Source organism: Ailuropoda melanoleuca, chromosome 1 (assembly GCF_002007445.2).
Source record: "Ailuropoda melanoleuca isolate Jingjing chromosome 1, ASM200744v2, whole genome shotgun sequence".
NCBI classification, from domain to species: Eukaryota; Metazoa; Chordata; class Mammalia; order Carnivora; family Ursidae; genus Ailuropoda; species Ailuropoda melanoleuca.
Genome location: NC_048218.1, coordinates 157754374 through 157767483, shown reverse-complemented (window position 1 = coordinate 157767483; position 13110 = coordinate 157754374). Strand labels below are relative to the sequence as shown.

At 39.8% G+C, this 13110-nt stretch overlaps 1 protein-coding gene across 1 annotated transcript; it reads left to right on the top strand.

Moving 5' to 3' along the window:
* Nucleotides 1-8400: 8400 nt before the first annotated feature.
* FERD3L (Fer3 like bHLH transcription factor) lies at nucleotides 8401-10563 on the top strand. Its single transcript, XM_011219931.3, has one exon. It carries the CDS (start codon nucleotides 9694-9696, stop codon nucleotides 10183-10185), a length of 492 nt encoding a protein of 163 aa, XP_011218233.1. The 5' UTR covers nucleotides 8401-9693; the 3' UTR covers nucleotides 10186-10563.
* The last annotated feature ends 2547 nt before the right edge of the window (nucleotides 10564-13110 follow it).

The following is a 13110-nucleotide window of genomic DNA, read 5'->3' as shown; positions in this document are numbered from 1 at the left end:
TTCTCTTGCCATAGAGCAACACTTGTGAGAGTGCTTGGGAGGGTCATCATCCTTCAGGACCCACAGAGATAATGACAGTAACAGCTTCCACCATGATGATGGTTTTCTCCATCCATGATACTAACCAATATGGAGATTCCATAATCCTCAAATGATAGCTATAAGAAGCCACAAAGAAGCTAAAGACAGTGGCAGGATAACCAGAAAACCCTGCCCAAGGAAGGCTGGTGAGTCAAGAAGCAGGAAAATGGTTAGGATCCATTTCACTTCAAAGTATCACTTTGTTAGTTTTGAAACAGCCAGCACTTTTAAGCTTAAGTAAATCACTTAAATTTAGAAGAGATAATATGGGACAGAAATAAATCTAAATGATACCCTTGGTATCCTTACTTAAAGAAAGTTATTTAATGAAAATATCTAGTGAACCCAATACAATATTCTTCATTGAAGAAAAAAGGTGATAAAAAAATTTGCAAACTCAATGCAAATAAAATTGAATGTGTAATTCCACAGACTGAAAGTTTTTGAAGAAATGTTGTGTTAGACTCTGTGCTAGGTGCCAGAAAGATAAAGACATGATTTAGTGGGAAGCATTGTAACTTAGTAATCAAACCCCTGTCTTCTGACTTATGTTTGAATCGTAACATGAGCATTTACACATTTGTGAACTCAACCATCTTGAGACTCATTTGTAAAATGGGAAATAAGAGAATCTTCTGCATAAGGCTGTTGTATTAAATGAAATAATAGATGCACAACATTTAATACATAGTAAGTATTCAATAACATTTTTTATTATTATTACTATTGCAAAATGGTGGGGGTTTGTGGTGGATTTTTTTTTTTTTATGGTGGGGTTTTGTTGTGTTTTGGAGTTTCTTGGGAGAGGTAACTGCCCTCACAGGTAATGCCTGTGAAAGATAAAGGGGAAGAAAACAGAATTGAGCTGGCAAGAGCTTGAGGCCATAATACTTATATGACATCTGTCGGGGCGGGGGGAAGAGGAGGAATGAAGACAACACAGAAAGAACCTCAAACAATGATGCAGAGCTGAAAAAAAAAACTCAGCAAGCATAATAGGGAATTCTGGAGCAAATATCATCTATTAGGAAGTCCTACATTAGATAGAAATGGCCAGGCTCTAGCTCCTTTTGTGCTGAGGCTAACCAGAGAAGGTACAGCCTCACCTTGAATGCTGCAGTGACTCTTAAGGCACGGAGGATGGAGCATGTTGGCTAATTGCAGTCCTTGCAGAAATCTAGTCCGTGCACTTCCATGGTTACCATTCGGAGTTCGTATTCTAATGAGGGAAACTGAAAGTACACAAGTGAAGAAATAAATATACACTGTGTCAGACGTTTTGTGTGCTTTGGAGAAAGATAAAGCAATGCAGGAAGGTTAGGGAGTGCAAGAGAGAGGGAGTACTAGTTTATATAGGATGGTCAGGGAGTGCTTCTCTGATAAGCCAGCATCATCCAGGGACCTGAAGGAAGAGAGGCAGTGAGTTACGTGGATATCTAAGAAAAGAGTATTGCAGTCAGATGCAACAGAAATACAAAGGCACTGGGACAGATTATGTGCCTACATGTTTGAGAAACAGCAAAGAGACCAGCAGAGCTAAAGCAGAGTGAAGGAATGGGGAAAAAAGAGATGAGTTCTCATGAGTATTGGAGTGGGAAAATAGTGTATCATGTAAAATGGTGCCTTTTAAGACATGGTGATAACTTTTGCCCCAAGACAGACAGAAACTTTTTCAGTGTTAACACCTGACTGTTAATAAGTATATTAAGATGTTTAAGTCTGAACTCCTGATTTTCACCCTCCCTCAGATCTGCTTTTCCTCAGATCTTTCTCATTTCAATTGATCATACTTCCTTTCCAGATGCTCAGGCCAAAACCTTGGGATTACCTTTGACTCCTTTTTTTTCTTCAAATGCCACATACAAGCCATCAGCAAATCTCCTTGAATATTCTTCAAAATATATCCTAAATATAACCACTGTACATCGCAGCAACTGCTACCAACCTGGATTACTATAAGAGCCTCTGGTCAGGTCTCCCCATCTCCTTCTTGTTCCCTGCTGAATTTATTCTCAACACATTAGCCAAAGGGATTATTTTAAACAGGAAGTAAATCTTCAGAAGGGTCTAGTGGATCCTCAACTTACTCAAAGTAAAAGCCAAGGTCCTTAAGTGGTTGAAAATGCCTACATAATACAACCCTGCCCCGTACTACCATACTGACCTCATCTACTATTCTTCCTTCCCTCAATTATTTCTGTCTGGTGGCCTCTGTGATGTCCTTCCAGTATCACAAACATTCTTCCACCTTATCTTCTCTGAAATGTTCTCTAAAATGTCTCTGCCTGGAACACTCTCACATGATATACAACTAACTACTTCCCTGGCACCTTCAAGTATTTATTCAAATATCACTTTCCAATCAGACTGTTACATGATAACTCTATTTAAAGTAGCAACCTGCCCCTAACTTTCAGTGTTCATGATCTCACTTATACTAAGCAATTTTTTTCCATAGCATTTACCACCCTTAACACCACAAAGAATTTTTGGTGTTTCCATCTTGTTTACTGATATATATCAAATTCCTAGATCAATGTCATAGGGGTCAAGCACATCTTGGCATTCAATAAAAATTTGTTGAAAAAAATTGTATAGTGTATTTTTTAATTTAGTGTGCAATGCATTTGGTGTGGAATAGAATAACAGAATATAATTTGTATATATTGATGTAGATAGTACATTCACATATAATATTAATTTTAAATATAATTTCATTTTCTTATTAAGTAGGAGTGTCTTTGAATATGTTAAGTTAAACCAAATTAAATTCCCCACTTTTTTTTAGGTTAAAAAAATGGTTTGATTTTTTGGAAGTTACATATGTTTCAACTTAATACTAATACTTTCCCCATATCATAAATAAATAGTATAATAGGAAAAACTTTTGAAAAATTATTAGATTGCAAAGTCACACATACAATGTTTAATCACCAAATATACAAAGAACTTATGGAGTTAAGGATGACTGTCAAATCTGTAACATTTATTACAAAAGAAAGTCACATTTAAAAATAATGTGCAAAAATACAATACAGGAAATGAGATGAAAAAGGAAATTATTTGGGGGTAGTAGTTTATAACATCCTGAGGGATTTTTTTTTTCTTCACACCTCTGTAGTTTTCCACATGTTTTTCAAAAAGAAAGACTTTGGAAAGGGTTCAAACAACAGCTAATGTAAGAACTAATATAATTGAAAATTTGGAAAATACATTTATTCCAAAGGCTAACTGAAGTGGAACTATTTCATGTGAAAAGGAAAAAACTGAGACCAAAAAAATTTTTTTTAATATCTGACTTTAAGCCATTTTTACAAGTGATACTTTAAAAAAGATATAGGGGTGCTTGGGGGCACAGTTGGTTAAACCTCTAACTCTTAGTTTTGGCTCAGGTAGTGATCTCAGGGTCATGAGATCAAGCTCTGAGTCAGGCTCTGCACTCAGCGTGGAATCAGTTTGACTTTCTCTCACCCCCTTCCTCTTCCCCTCCCCCTGTGCACATACACTCTCTTTTTCTCTTTCAAATAAGTAAATAAATCTTTTTTTAAAAGTAGATATAAAGTACCATATCTACACCAAAAAAAGAAATAACCCAGTTAAAAAAATAGAAGACATGAATAGACATTTTTGCAAAGAAGACATACAGATGGATAACAGACACATCAACATCACTCATCATCAGGGAAATACAAATTAAAACCACAATGAAGGGGCGCCTGGGTGGCACAGCGGTTAAGCGTCTGCCTTCAGCTCAGGGCGTGATCCCGGCGTTACGGGATCGAAATGAAATACCACTTCATATCTGTCAGAATGGCTAAAATCAACACAGGAAACAACAGGTGTTGGTGAGAATGCAGAGGAAAGGGAACCCTCTTGCACTGTTGGTGGGAATGCAAACTGTTGCAGCCACTCTGGAAAACAGTATGGAGGTGCCTCAAAAAGTTAAATATAGAACTACCCAAAACCCACCAATTGCACTACTAAGTATTTATCCAAAGTATAGAAAAATACAGATTCAGAGGGGTACATGCAACCTGATGTTTATAGCAGCATGATCAACAATAGCCAAACTATGGAGAGAGCCCAAATGTCCATCAACCAATGAGTGGATAAAGAAGAGGTGGTGTATATATATATGCAATGGAATACATACATTTGAAATGACATGGATGCAGCTAGAGCGTATTCTGCTAAGCAGAATAAGTCAGAGTAAGACAAATACCATATGATTTTACTCATATGTGGAATTTAAGAAACAAAACAGATGAACATATGGGAAGAGGGGGAAAGCGAAAGAGAGAGGGAAACAAAGCATAAGAGACCCTTAATGATAGAGAACAAACTGAGGGTTGGTTGATGGAGGGAGGTGGGTGGGGGATGGGCTAAATGGGTGATGAGTATTAAGGAGGGCACTTGTTATGATGAGCACAGTGTGTTATATGTAAGTGATGAATCACTAAATTCTACTCCTGAAACGAATACTATATTACACTATATGTTAACTAGAATTTAAATAAAAATTTGAAAAAAATACATTAGGGTACCTATCTGTTTAATCTTTGAAATCATTGTCTAATCTTTTAGGTACTAGCAGAAAACACACCACTAAATCAAGAGATCTGAGATATATTGTTTTCTCACATATTAATCTGAATTTGAGCATTTTAAGTCCCAGCTTTCTGTTGCTCTACATAACCTAGGGCAGGATGCAGCAAACTGCAGCCTGAGAAGCAAATGCTGCCTGCCACCTACTTTTATAAATAGAACTCTACTGGAGCTTCGCTACCTCCATTCATTAATGTATATTCTGCAGCTGTTTTCACCTTACAGTGGTAGAACAGAGTAGTTGTGACAGAGATCATATAGCCTACAAAACCTGAAATAGGTACTATCTGGCCCTTATAGAAAAAGTCTTCCAGACCCTGCCATAGGGTGTTGTCCTTGTCTACACGGTCAGTGCTAGCTCACCACCGAAGCACCCACATTCCAGGCTAGGGGAAGAGAACGAAAAACCAAGTGGAAGGCAAACAATTTCATTTCCAAAGACCAACCTGAACCTGCACATGTTATGTCGCATTTACTCCATTGTCATGGGGTAGACGTGTGCTCAGCAAAAAGGCAGTGGGTCAGACATGTGCCCAGCTAACACGTGACTAAAAGGAAAAAGGGTAAGGAGATACTGGGGAATGCTGAGCAGTTTCTGCCACAATTATGGGGGGGGCAGTATAGAAGAGTGGAAAGGATAAATAAGCCTCTTGAAACATCTGCCTTCATTGAATGAATTTTGACAATTAGGAGGATTTCACAAAAGTAGAAGCCTGCTTTTCAGGAATTTTGTCTCTTCCTTACTTACTCCTAGTTAAATGTAATTCACCCCAAAACTGGTAATGCTAATATTTTAAAGAGCAGATCATCATATTTGATATTTGTTTTCTTTCAGTGACTAGAAATAAGGCTTCAGTCTGGGCAATGGTAACTTTAGCCTGGTATGTGTGCCTCCCATGCAGAGCCTCTTCTTACCTCAGTTTAATTTCAATGCCAGTACCTACAGATTCAGCTGCTTCAGGGGCATTTTTACACTTCCTGTCCATCTTCCTGGCACACATATACACATACAAACAAGATATGTGCTCAACAACTTAATATTCACTTACATGTTTGAATGCTTTATCTTATCAAGTCCCCATAGGAGGTATTCTAAGGAATGTGAAGATAGGCTTATTAAATAGGGCAGAGTCGTTAAACTACAGTTCAAGAGTCAAATCCAGCCCACTCACTGATGTTGTAAATAAAGTTTCAGAAACCACAGCCATTCTTTTTCATTTACGTATTGACTATGGCTCCCTTTATTCTACAAAAGCAAAGTTAAATAGTTCAGCAAAGATTGTATGCCCTGTAAAAAGCCTAAATTACTATTTTGCCAATTAAAAAAAAAAAAAGCTTACCAATCCCTGAACTACAGCATTCTGAGGAGCCCTTACTTTCATTTGAACTCAGGATTATAAGTAGAATAGCAAGACGTTAGTTTGAATGTAAGCAAGAATTCAACTCTAAGTACAGACAAACCCTAGAATTGATTTCCTTTTACATTTCTTGAATTTTTTTCTGAAGCTTCTAAAGGCAGAAAACGTACTGATTTCATTTGGAAATATTTTAACAAAATAAGTTTAATGAGGTTTAAATGGTTTTTCCAATAGGATGAACTGTTTAGAATCACTTATATAAACTTAACTACATTTACCATGTATATTTACTGTGAAACCAAATATCCACAAAAGCATTTTATTTTTTTAAGGATTATTTATTTATTTGACAGAGAGAAAGAGAGAGAGAGAGAGCATAAGCAGGCAGAGCAGAAGGCAGAGGAAGAGAGTGAAGCAGGCTCCCCGCTGAGCAGGGAGCCCCAAAAGGGGCTCCATCCCAGGACCCTGGGATTATGACCTGAGCCAAAGGCAGACACTTAACCAACTGAGCCACCCAGGCACCCCTCCAAAAAATTATTTTAAAATTAGAGTAGATGTTTCAAAATCAGCAGAGAAGAACAATTTCACTTAATTCTGTTCCATAATGGCATTTATAAACAAAAAATAGAGTCAATCATTACAGCTTAGATTTTAACATTTTTGCTTTAATTGTGAACATTGTAGGATAAACTGAAATCATAGTGGTATAAACAGAAGTGTTAATCTTCGGATTTTTTTTACACTTTGGGGTATTTTTTTAAATTTGGGATTGTTTTAAAATCTTGGGATATTTTTTAATTATTACTACAGACATACCTATTGAGACATTTTAAATAAATTCCCTAATATTTTAATATTAATATTTCAACCCAACCTATGCATTGGTTTCCATTAATTTTGCTGCACTTTCTTTTGTGATAAGGTTATTGAAATATTCATCCTCTTGCATAAAATCATAAAGGATTTTAGTCCAAGAAAAATGTTTCTTTATTTTTTTTTAAAGATTTTATTTATTTATTTGACAGAGATAGAGACAGCCAGTGAGAGAGGGAACAGAAGCAGGGGCAGTGGGAGAGGAAGGAGCAGGCTCATACTGGAGGAGCCTGATGTGGGGCTCGATCCCATAACGCCGGGATCACGCCCTGAGCTGAAGGCAGACGCTTAACCGCTGTGCCACCCAGACGCCGGAAAAATGTTTCTTTAGAATCCCATGGTGGCTTCTGACACCTATTTTATTAAATTTTACTTTTAAATGTCTCTCATGTTTCCCTTCAGTAAGTGTCCTAATATATTTTGTTGTCAAACTAGATTCTCACAAGATGAGGTATTTAATCCAAGTATTTAAACCACTTATGTTTGCATTTAAAAGAGAAAAGTCATGAGAAATATTTAACAACTAAAAATCAACTATAAAATGTGTCCAAATATTGAATATACATTAACATAACACATTAAGTTGAACAAGAGTTAAAACACACTACCGCTGGGGCTCCTGGGTGGCTCAGCCAATTAGCGCCTGCCTTTGGCTCAGGTCTCTATCCCAGCGTCTTGGGATGGAGCCCTGCTTCTGGCTCCCTGCTCGGCGGGAAGCCTGCTTCTCCCTGTCACACTCCCCTTGCTTGTGTTCCCTCTCTCACTGTCTCTCACTGTCAAATAAGTAAAATCTTAAAAAAAAAAAAAAGAAAAAAAAAAAACATGTTACCGCTTGCCAAAACAAAAATTAATTCTCCATTTACTTATCCTTCAACCACTGTTGAAATTCCAATTTTTTAGTTTTCAGTCTTCTCTTTGAAAGAAGTGGAGTAAAAATCAATAGGTAATCATAATCAAGAATCTCTTATTCACTAACATCTTTCAAGTACATATATTTCAATCCTTTTCTGCCTATCACAATGCACACTGGAGCATGAAGAATAAATGCAAGAGAAAAGAAAATCAACTAAAGAACAAAAGAGGAAGGGAGAACACAGACACAAATGGGTTAAAAGAAAGAATGAATGAGAGAAAAAGAAGAATTGAAGATGATACTTCAATAGTATCTGGGAATACACAGGGGGAGGCTAGGAAGAAAAGGAATTGTGCTGACCTGTAAGAAATAGGCTGTTTCTGGGAGCTGTCCAATGTACTAACCGAACGTCCACACAACTTACCTCCTTAGTTTGTTGGATTGTTGACTTCCGGGATTCTTCCTTCAACCAAGGCGTCTCCGTCTCTTAATTCATCTTTTAAGGCTTTTTCTTCTAACCCATCTTTAAAATGGTTTTATAACATGTTATCCTGCTTTTCCGTGTCTTCTTAAGAATCCCTACACTGAATAATTAAATAAATATAGCTACTGGCAAAGAAGGAAAAATGAACCCTTTTTTGTTAAAACATTAGAGATAATATGATATCAGTAAAATTTCATTTTCCCTATACCAAATTTTAAATTTCCTTTCATCTCAAAAACATGATCTAAAGATAACTTTAAAACCTCCCTTAAATAGAATTCAGTATAGTTTCCACTCTTAAGTCCTGTAGGGCAGCACAAATCAAGAAGCAAAACAAGCCAGAGGGAAGTGAAGATTTATCTTTGTTCACAGATACGGACTGGCAATTTAAAAGTCGAAAGACTTCACAACAGAGGGTGAGCTGATCAACCCATTGGCTTATCAAAGGGTAAACTGCATTTTTGAAAGGAGATTGAAGTTGTTTTGTTTGGGGGGGGGCGAGGGTTTGCTTTGCCCCCCACGCTGGGGTGACACAGTTAAGTACATTTAGAGAAAATATTAGGAGGCTCCTTTTTTTTTTCCATTTTATTGCCATCATAACTTTTTGCCCTGAAGTAAAACCTTCCACTTTACATGAGTAGGAGGTAAGTAGGAAAAGGAAAGTCAAGTATCTCAGTTGTTAGGCTGATTACAACAAAACGGACTTTAGAAGTCAGGGTTTGTAACGCGGCAGGAGAGCTGTTTCGATGCCCTGGAAGGAGAAAGCCGGTTCCAACAGCGACTCTGGGGAATGCGCTCTCCGCCCCCCCTCCCCCGACCGTGCTTACTTAAGCTAATGGAAGATCTTGCCTTTCAGTAGCCGCTGCACTGGGATACCAGACAAACAGCTCCCCTCGACCCCTGGCAGACAGGGCCCCTCTTCAGGACATCATTAAAAGCACATGCACTTGTTTCACACCCACTGGCAGCCTCGGGTGGCAAGATTCAGGACTTCTACTCTGAAGCCAAGGAGAAGCCAGAGTGGTGGAAAACATCCTCGCTTTGAAAATCCAAAGCTAAATTAAAGAGCTACATGATATAAGGAGCCTGAAGAATATTAGTTGGCTGCGGGGGTGAGGAGAGACACAAAAAGCACAGCAGGTAAGAGGCTGGGGGTTGTTGCCAAACTGTCCCAGGCGGCGCATCGAAAAGGATCTCAGAATTGGAGGCCTATCCCTTTGAGACTTCCGTGCGGCTCAAGCTTGTCTTCTCCCATCAGTTTTGAGAGGACGACATTGTTAGAGCCTTCCCTATCGGTGCCACTAATCCTGTTATCAGCTTCGTTATAAATATTAATTCCCCTGGCCCTTCGGTGATGGTGCTGCGTCAGATTCAGAGCTGTTAGGAGTCTCACCCCGCCTCCGCGAGAAACCGATGCGAGGCAGGGCCAAGTTGATGCGATGGCGGCCTGCCCGGAGAGGTGCGTGGACGCCACCGTGCTGGACTTCGTCGCAGACCTGTCCCTGGCCTCCCCTGGGCACCCTCTCCTCTGCGACTTCGCATCCGGGGTTCCCTTTGGGGACCGGGACCTTGTGCTCCCAGAGGCAAGACGAAGGAGGCTGGCACGCTTTGAAGAGGATCCAGACGAGGAGGGTGAAGTAGACGAAGGGGAGGAGGAGGAAGAGGAAGAGGAGCATGGGAGAGGTGCCTCCCCGCTGGGCCGCCCCAAGAGGAAAAGGGTGATCACCTATGCCCAGCGCCAGGCAGCCAACATCCGCGAGAGGAAGCGGATGTTCAACCTCAACGAGGCCTTCGACCAGCTGCGAAGGAAGGTGCCCACTTTTGCTTATGAGAAGAGGCTGTCCCGAATCGAGACCCTACGCCTGGCCATCGTCTACATTTCCTTCATGACCGAGCTCTTGGAGAGCTGCGAAAAGAAGGAAACCGGCTGAGCCGGAGTGGGCTGGAGGCGTCTGCCCCCTCCTCTCCCGGGCGCGCGCGGGCTTCGGGTGCGTCAGGACCCGGCAGGGTGCGGCCGAAAGGCCAGGAAGGACTCTTCAAGACAGAGTGTCTGGCCTTCTGGGGTTTGATTCGGGGTTGCGAAATCCCCACAGCCCTCGAGCAGAGTGGCAGCCGTAGAGTTAATATACACGCGAACGCTCTCAATGGAGTCTGGGGCAGGGAAGGGTGGGGCGCCTGAGGAGTTAGAACCCGCTGGGCTGCTGACGCGAGCGCCCAGAAACAGCTTCTGCCGGCCTGTTGGGTGAGGAGCTAATCTTCTCCCCAAACTGCAGACGTCGGGGGCTTCTGTAGAGTCCAAACTCTTCTCTTTTCCTTAAAAAGAAAAGAAAAGAGAAGAGATATTACCTTTTTTTTTTTTTAAGCCTCAAGAGTCGGTGCTGCCCAATCCCGGGCAGGCGCCCCGCTCCCGCCCGCGCGCTTAGGGAGGTGGTGCAACAGAAACATTTGCAACGGGTGCGGGGTGCGGGGCCTTCTGAGAGGCCAAGGGACTCTGGATCTCTGGTCCGGTCCTCTTTGGCTTGTCTAGAGACGGAAGGAGATGAGGAAGGAAGGGGAGTCCAGGGAACAGGCGACCTCTAGGAAGGGACACCATTCTCCTCTCTCTTCCCCTTAACTCGCAGAACCAGAAACGTTGTTCGGGTCGCTCCAGGAGACCGACGCTTGAACCCCGAGGTGGACCGGAGGAGCTCGGGCTCACGACGAGGGGATACTCCCGGGCTTGCTGGGATGTTAGGCTCTCGAGCGGGGCTTGCCCCCTGCGCTTCCGGGAGGATGACCTGGTCTTCCCAGGTGCAGCGCAGTTTGAGTGCGCACCTCAAAATGTTTAGCTGTAGGTACTGTAGGTAGAGAAGATAGCTTTCTTTCTAGCCGCATCTAGGAACAGGCAAAGCAAAAACTCAAAGGAGGAGATGCATTCTTCCACTTTGGAAAATGTGTGTGATGAAAACAGGTTGAAGCAAGAGCAAGGCGAGGGCCCACCTCCGGTTTGGATCCTCTGCCATTCCACGGCTTTTCCTTCTGGGCCACCTGCTAACACCTGAACTGGGGTTCTTCAGATAGGAGTAGGTAAGAGAGGAGGAACCTGAGTGCACAAGGCCCGCCTAACCGTAAATTCAGAAATTCTAAAGGATAAATCCCAATACCTTGTTTTGCCACTTCACGTCACACATGTTTGCGCACACACATACACAACACACACACACACGATTCTCCCTATCATACTTTTAGGAATATAATTCATTTTTATTAATAAGTACAATATACTCATCCTAGAAAGTTTGCAAAACAAAAGTTAAAAAAGAAAGAAAATTTAAATCACTCCACATTACCATAGTTAGCATTTTGATTTCCTTCTACTTTTTCTGTACAGATGTAAATTAAATATGCTTAACAAATTTGAGACACTTTTGGATATTGATCTTTTTTCCATTCAGCAATATAGAATGAGCACTTTCCCCCTGGCTTTATATTATTCAAACATAATTTTGATTACTGTATTTTATTGTCACAACGATGTATCTCAATTTAATGCCAGTTCTTTACAAGTCGATAGCTAAAATACTTCTTATTTAAAAAATAAACGATGATGCAAAGAGCATTCTTCTAAATGTCTTCTCTGCCTGTTATAATTTCCTGGTATTAGATAACTATAAGTAAAATTTCTTCATCAAATGAACGTTTAAGTTTGTGGCTACAAATGGCCAGATTGCCTTCCAGATAAGTTCGGCCAGTCCACACTCTTGCCTGCCAGCATTGTAGGGATCTGCTTGTCTCTCAAGTGTCTTCATTTAGAACTTTTCCCAGTTTTCTATCTATAGGAACTGAATTAGTTCTGAAATGACCACCCTACCACAGATGATTTCATATTTTGACTGTGTCTTTTCACCAGGATTTTTTTCCACCTCTACCATATCATCAGTATAAACACGTAAAAGAAAAAAAATTAACCAGATAAGATCAAAAAACAGCAAAACCAGGGAATGTATTTTTTTTTAATTCTCTACTGCCTTTAATAAAATGAACTGAAATTTGGACAATGACCTCTATATCAGTTTTATAAAGTAAAATTACTCATTTTCTCTCCTTTTTCTAGACAACTTTTTGGTTATTGAGACCAAAGTTTATCTATCTGTATTTTTAAAGATAAATTTAAAATTACTCATGTTAATATGTTGGAAGACCGTAACTAATTATTTCTCAACTTTTCATTAAACAGTATTGTTTCCCCTCTCTTATAGAGTGCTAGTGGCTCCCTCAATACTTCATGTTTATCCAGTTATTTATTTAATCAGTTAAAAAAATGTGTTGATATTTTACATATAGTGTGAATGGGTTCAAAATTGAAAGAACTTGCAGAATCTCCCTTCCTTCTCCCACGTAAAGTCCTCCTGAGAATTAAACATCATGTAAAAAAAAATCTGAGTGTTGTTTTTTTTTTTTAAAAAAAAAGGTTCACCTCTAGTAATCATCAATATTTTTTTTTGAAAACCAGAAATTAAAAAAAAATCGTGTAGACAAAGGACCTCAAAATCACTGGGTCCTACAGAGTAAATACAAGCATCCATCACCCTTAGTCCTCTCCCTCATACTCTGAACCATTCTGTCATATTTTTAGTAAGCACTTAAAATCCTCCAGTGAATACCTCTTCAGGGTAGTAAATAATATCTAAAGAGACTCTAAATGAAAAGCAATTTCCTCATTATAACTAGAAGATTTATGTCCACAATTCTTGAATCTGTTAAAGGGCAAATGTTTTGTTCTTTGTAAATTTTTTTATATGTTTAGATGCTGCTTTAAAATGTAAAGTCTCTTAAGGCATTTTCTTAATCTTGTACTGATAGAATAATTTGAAGCC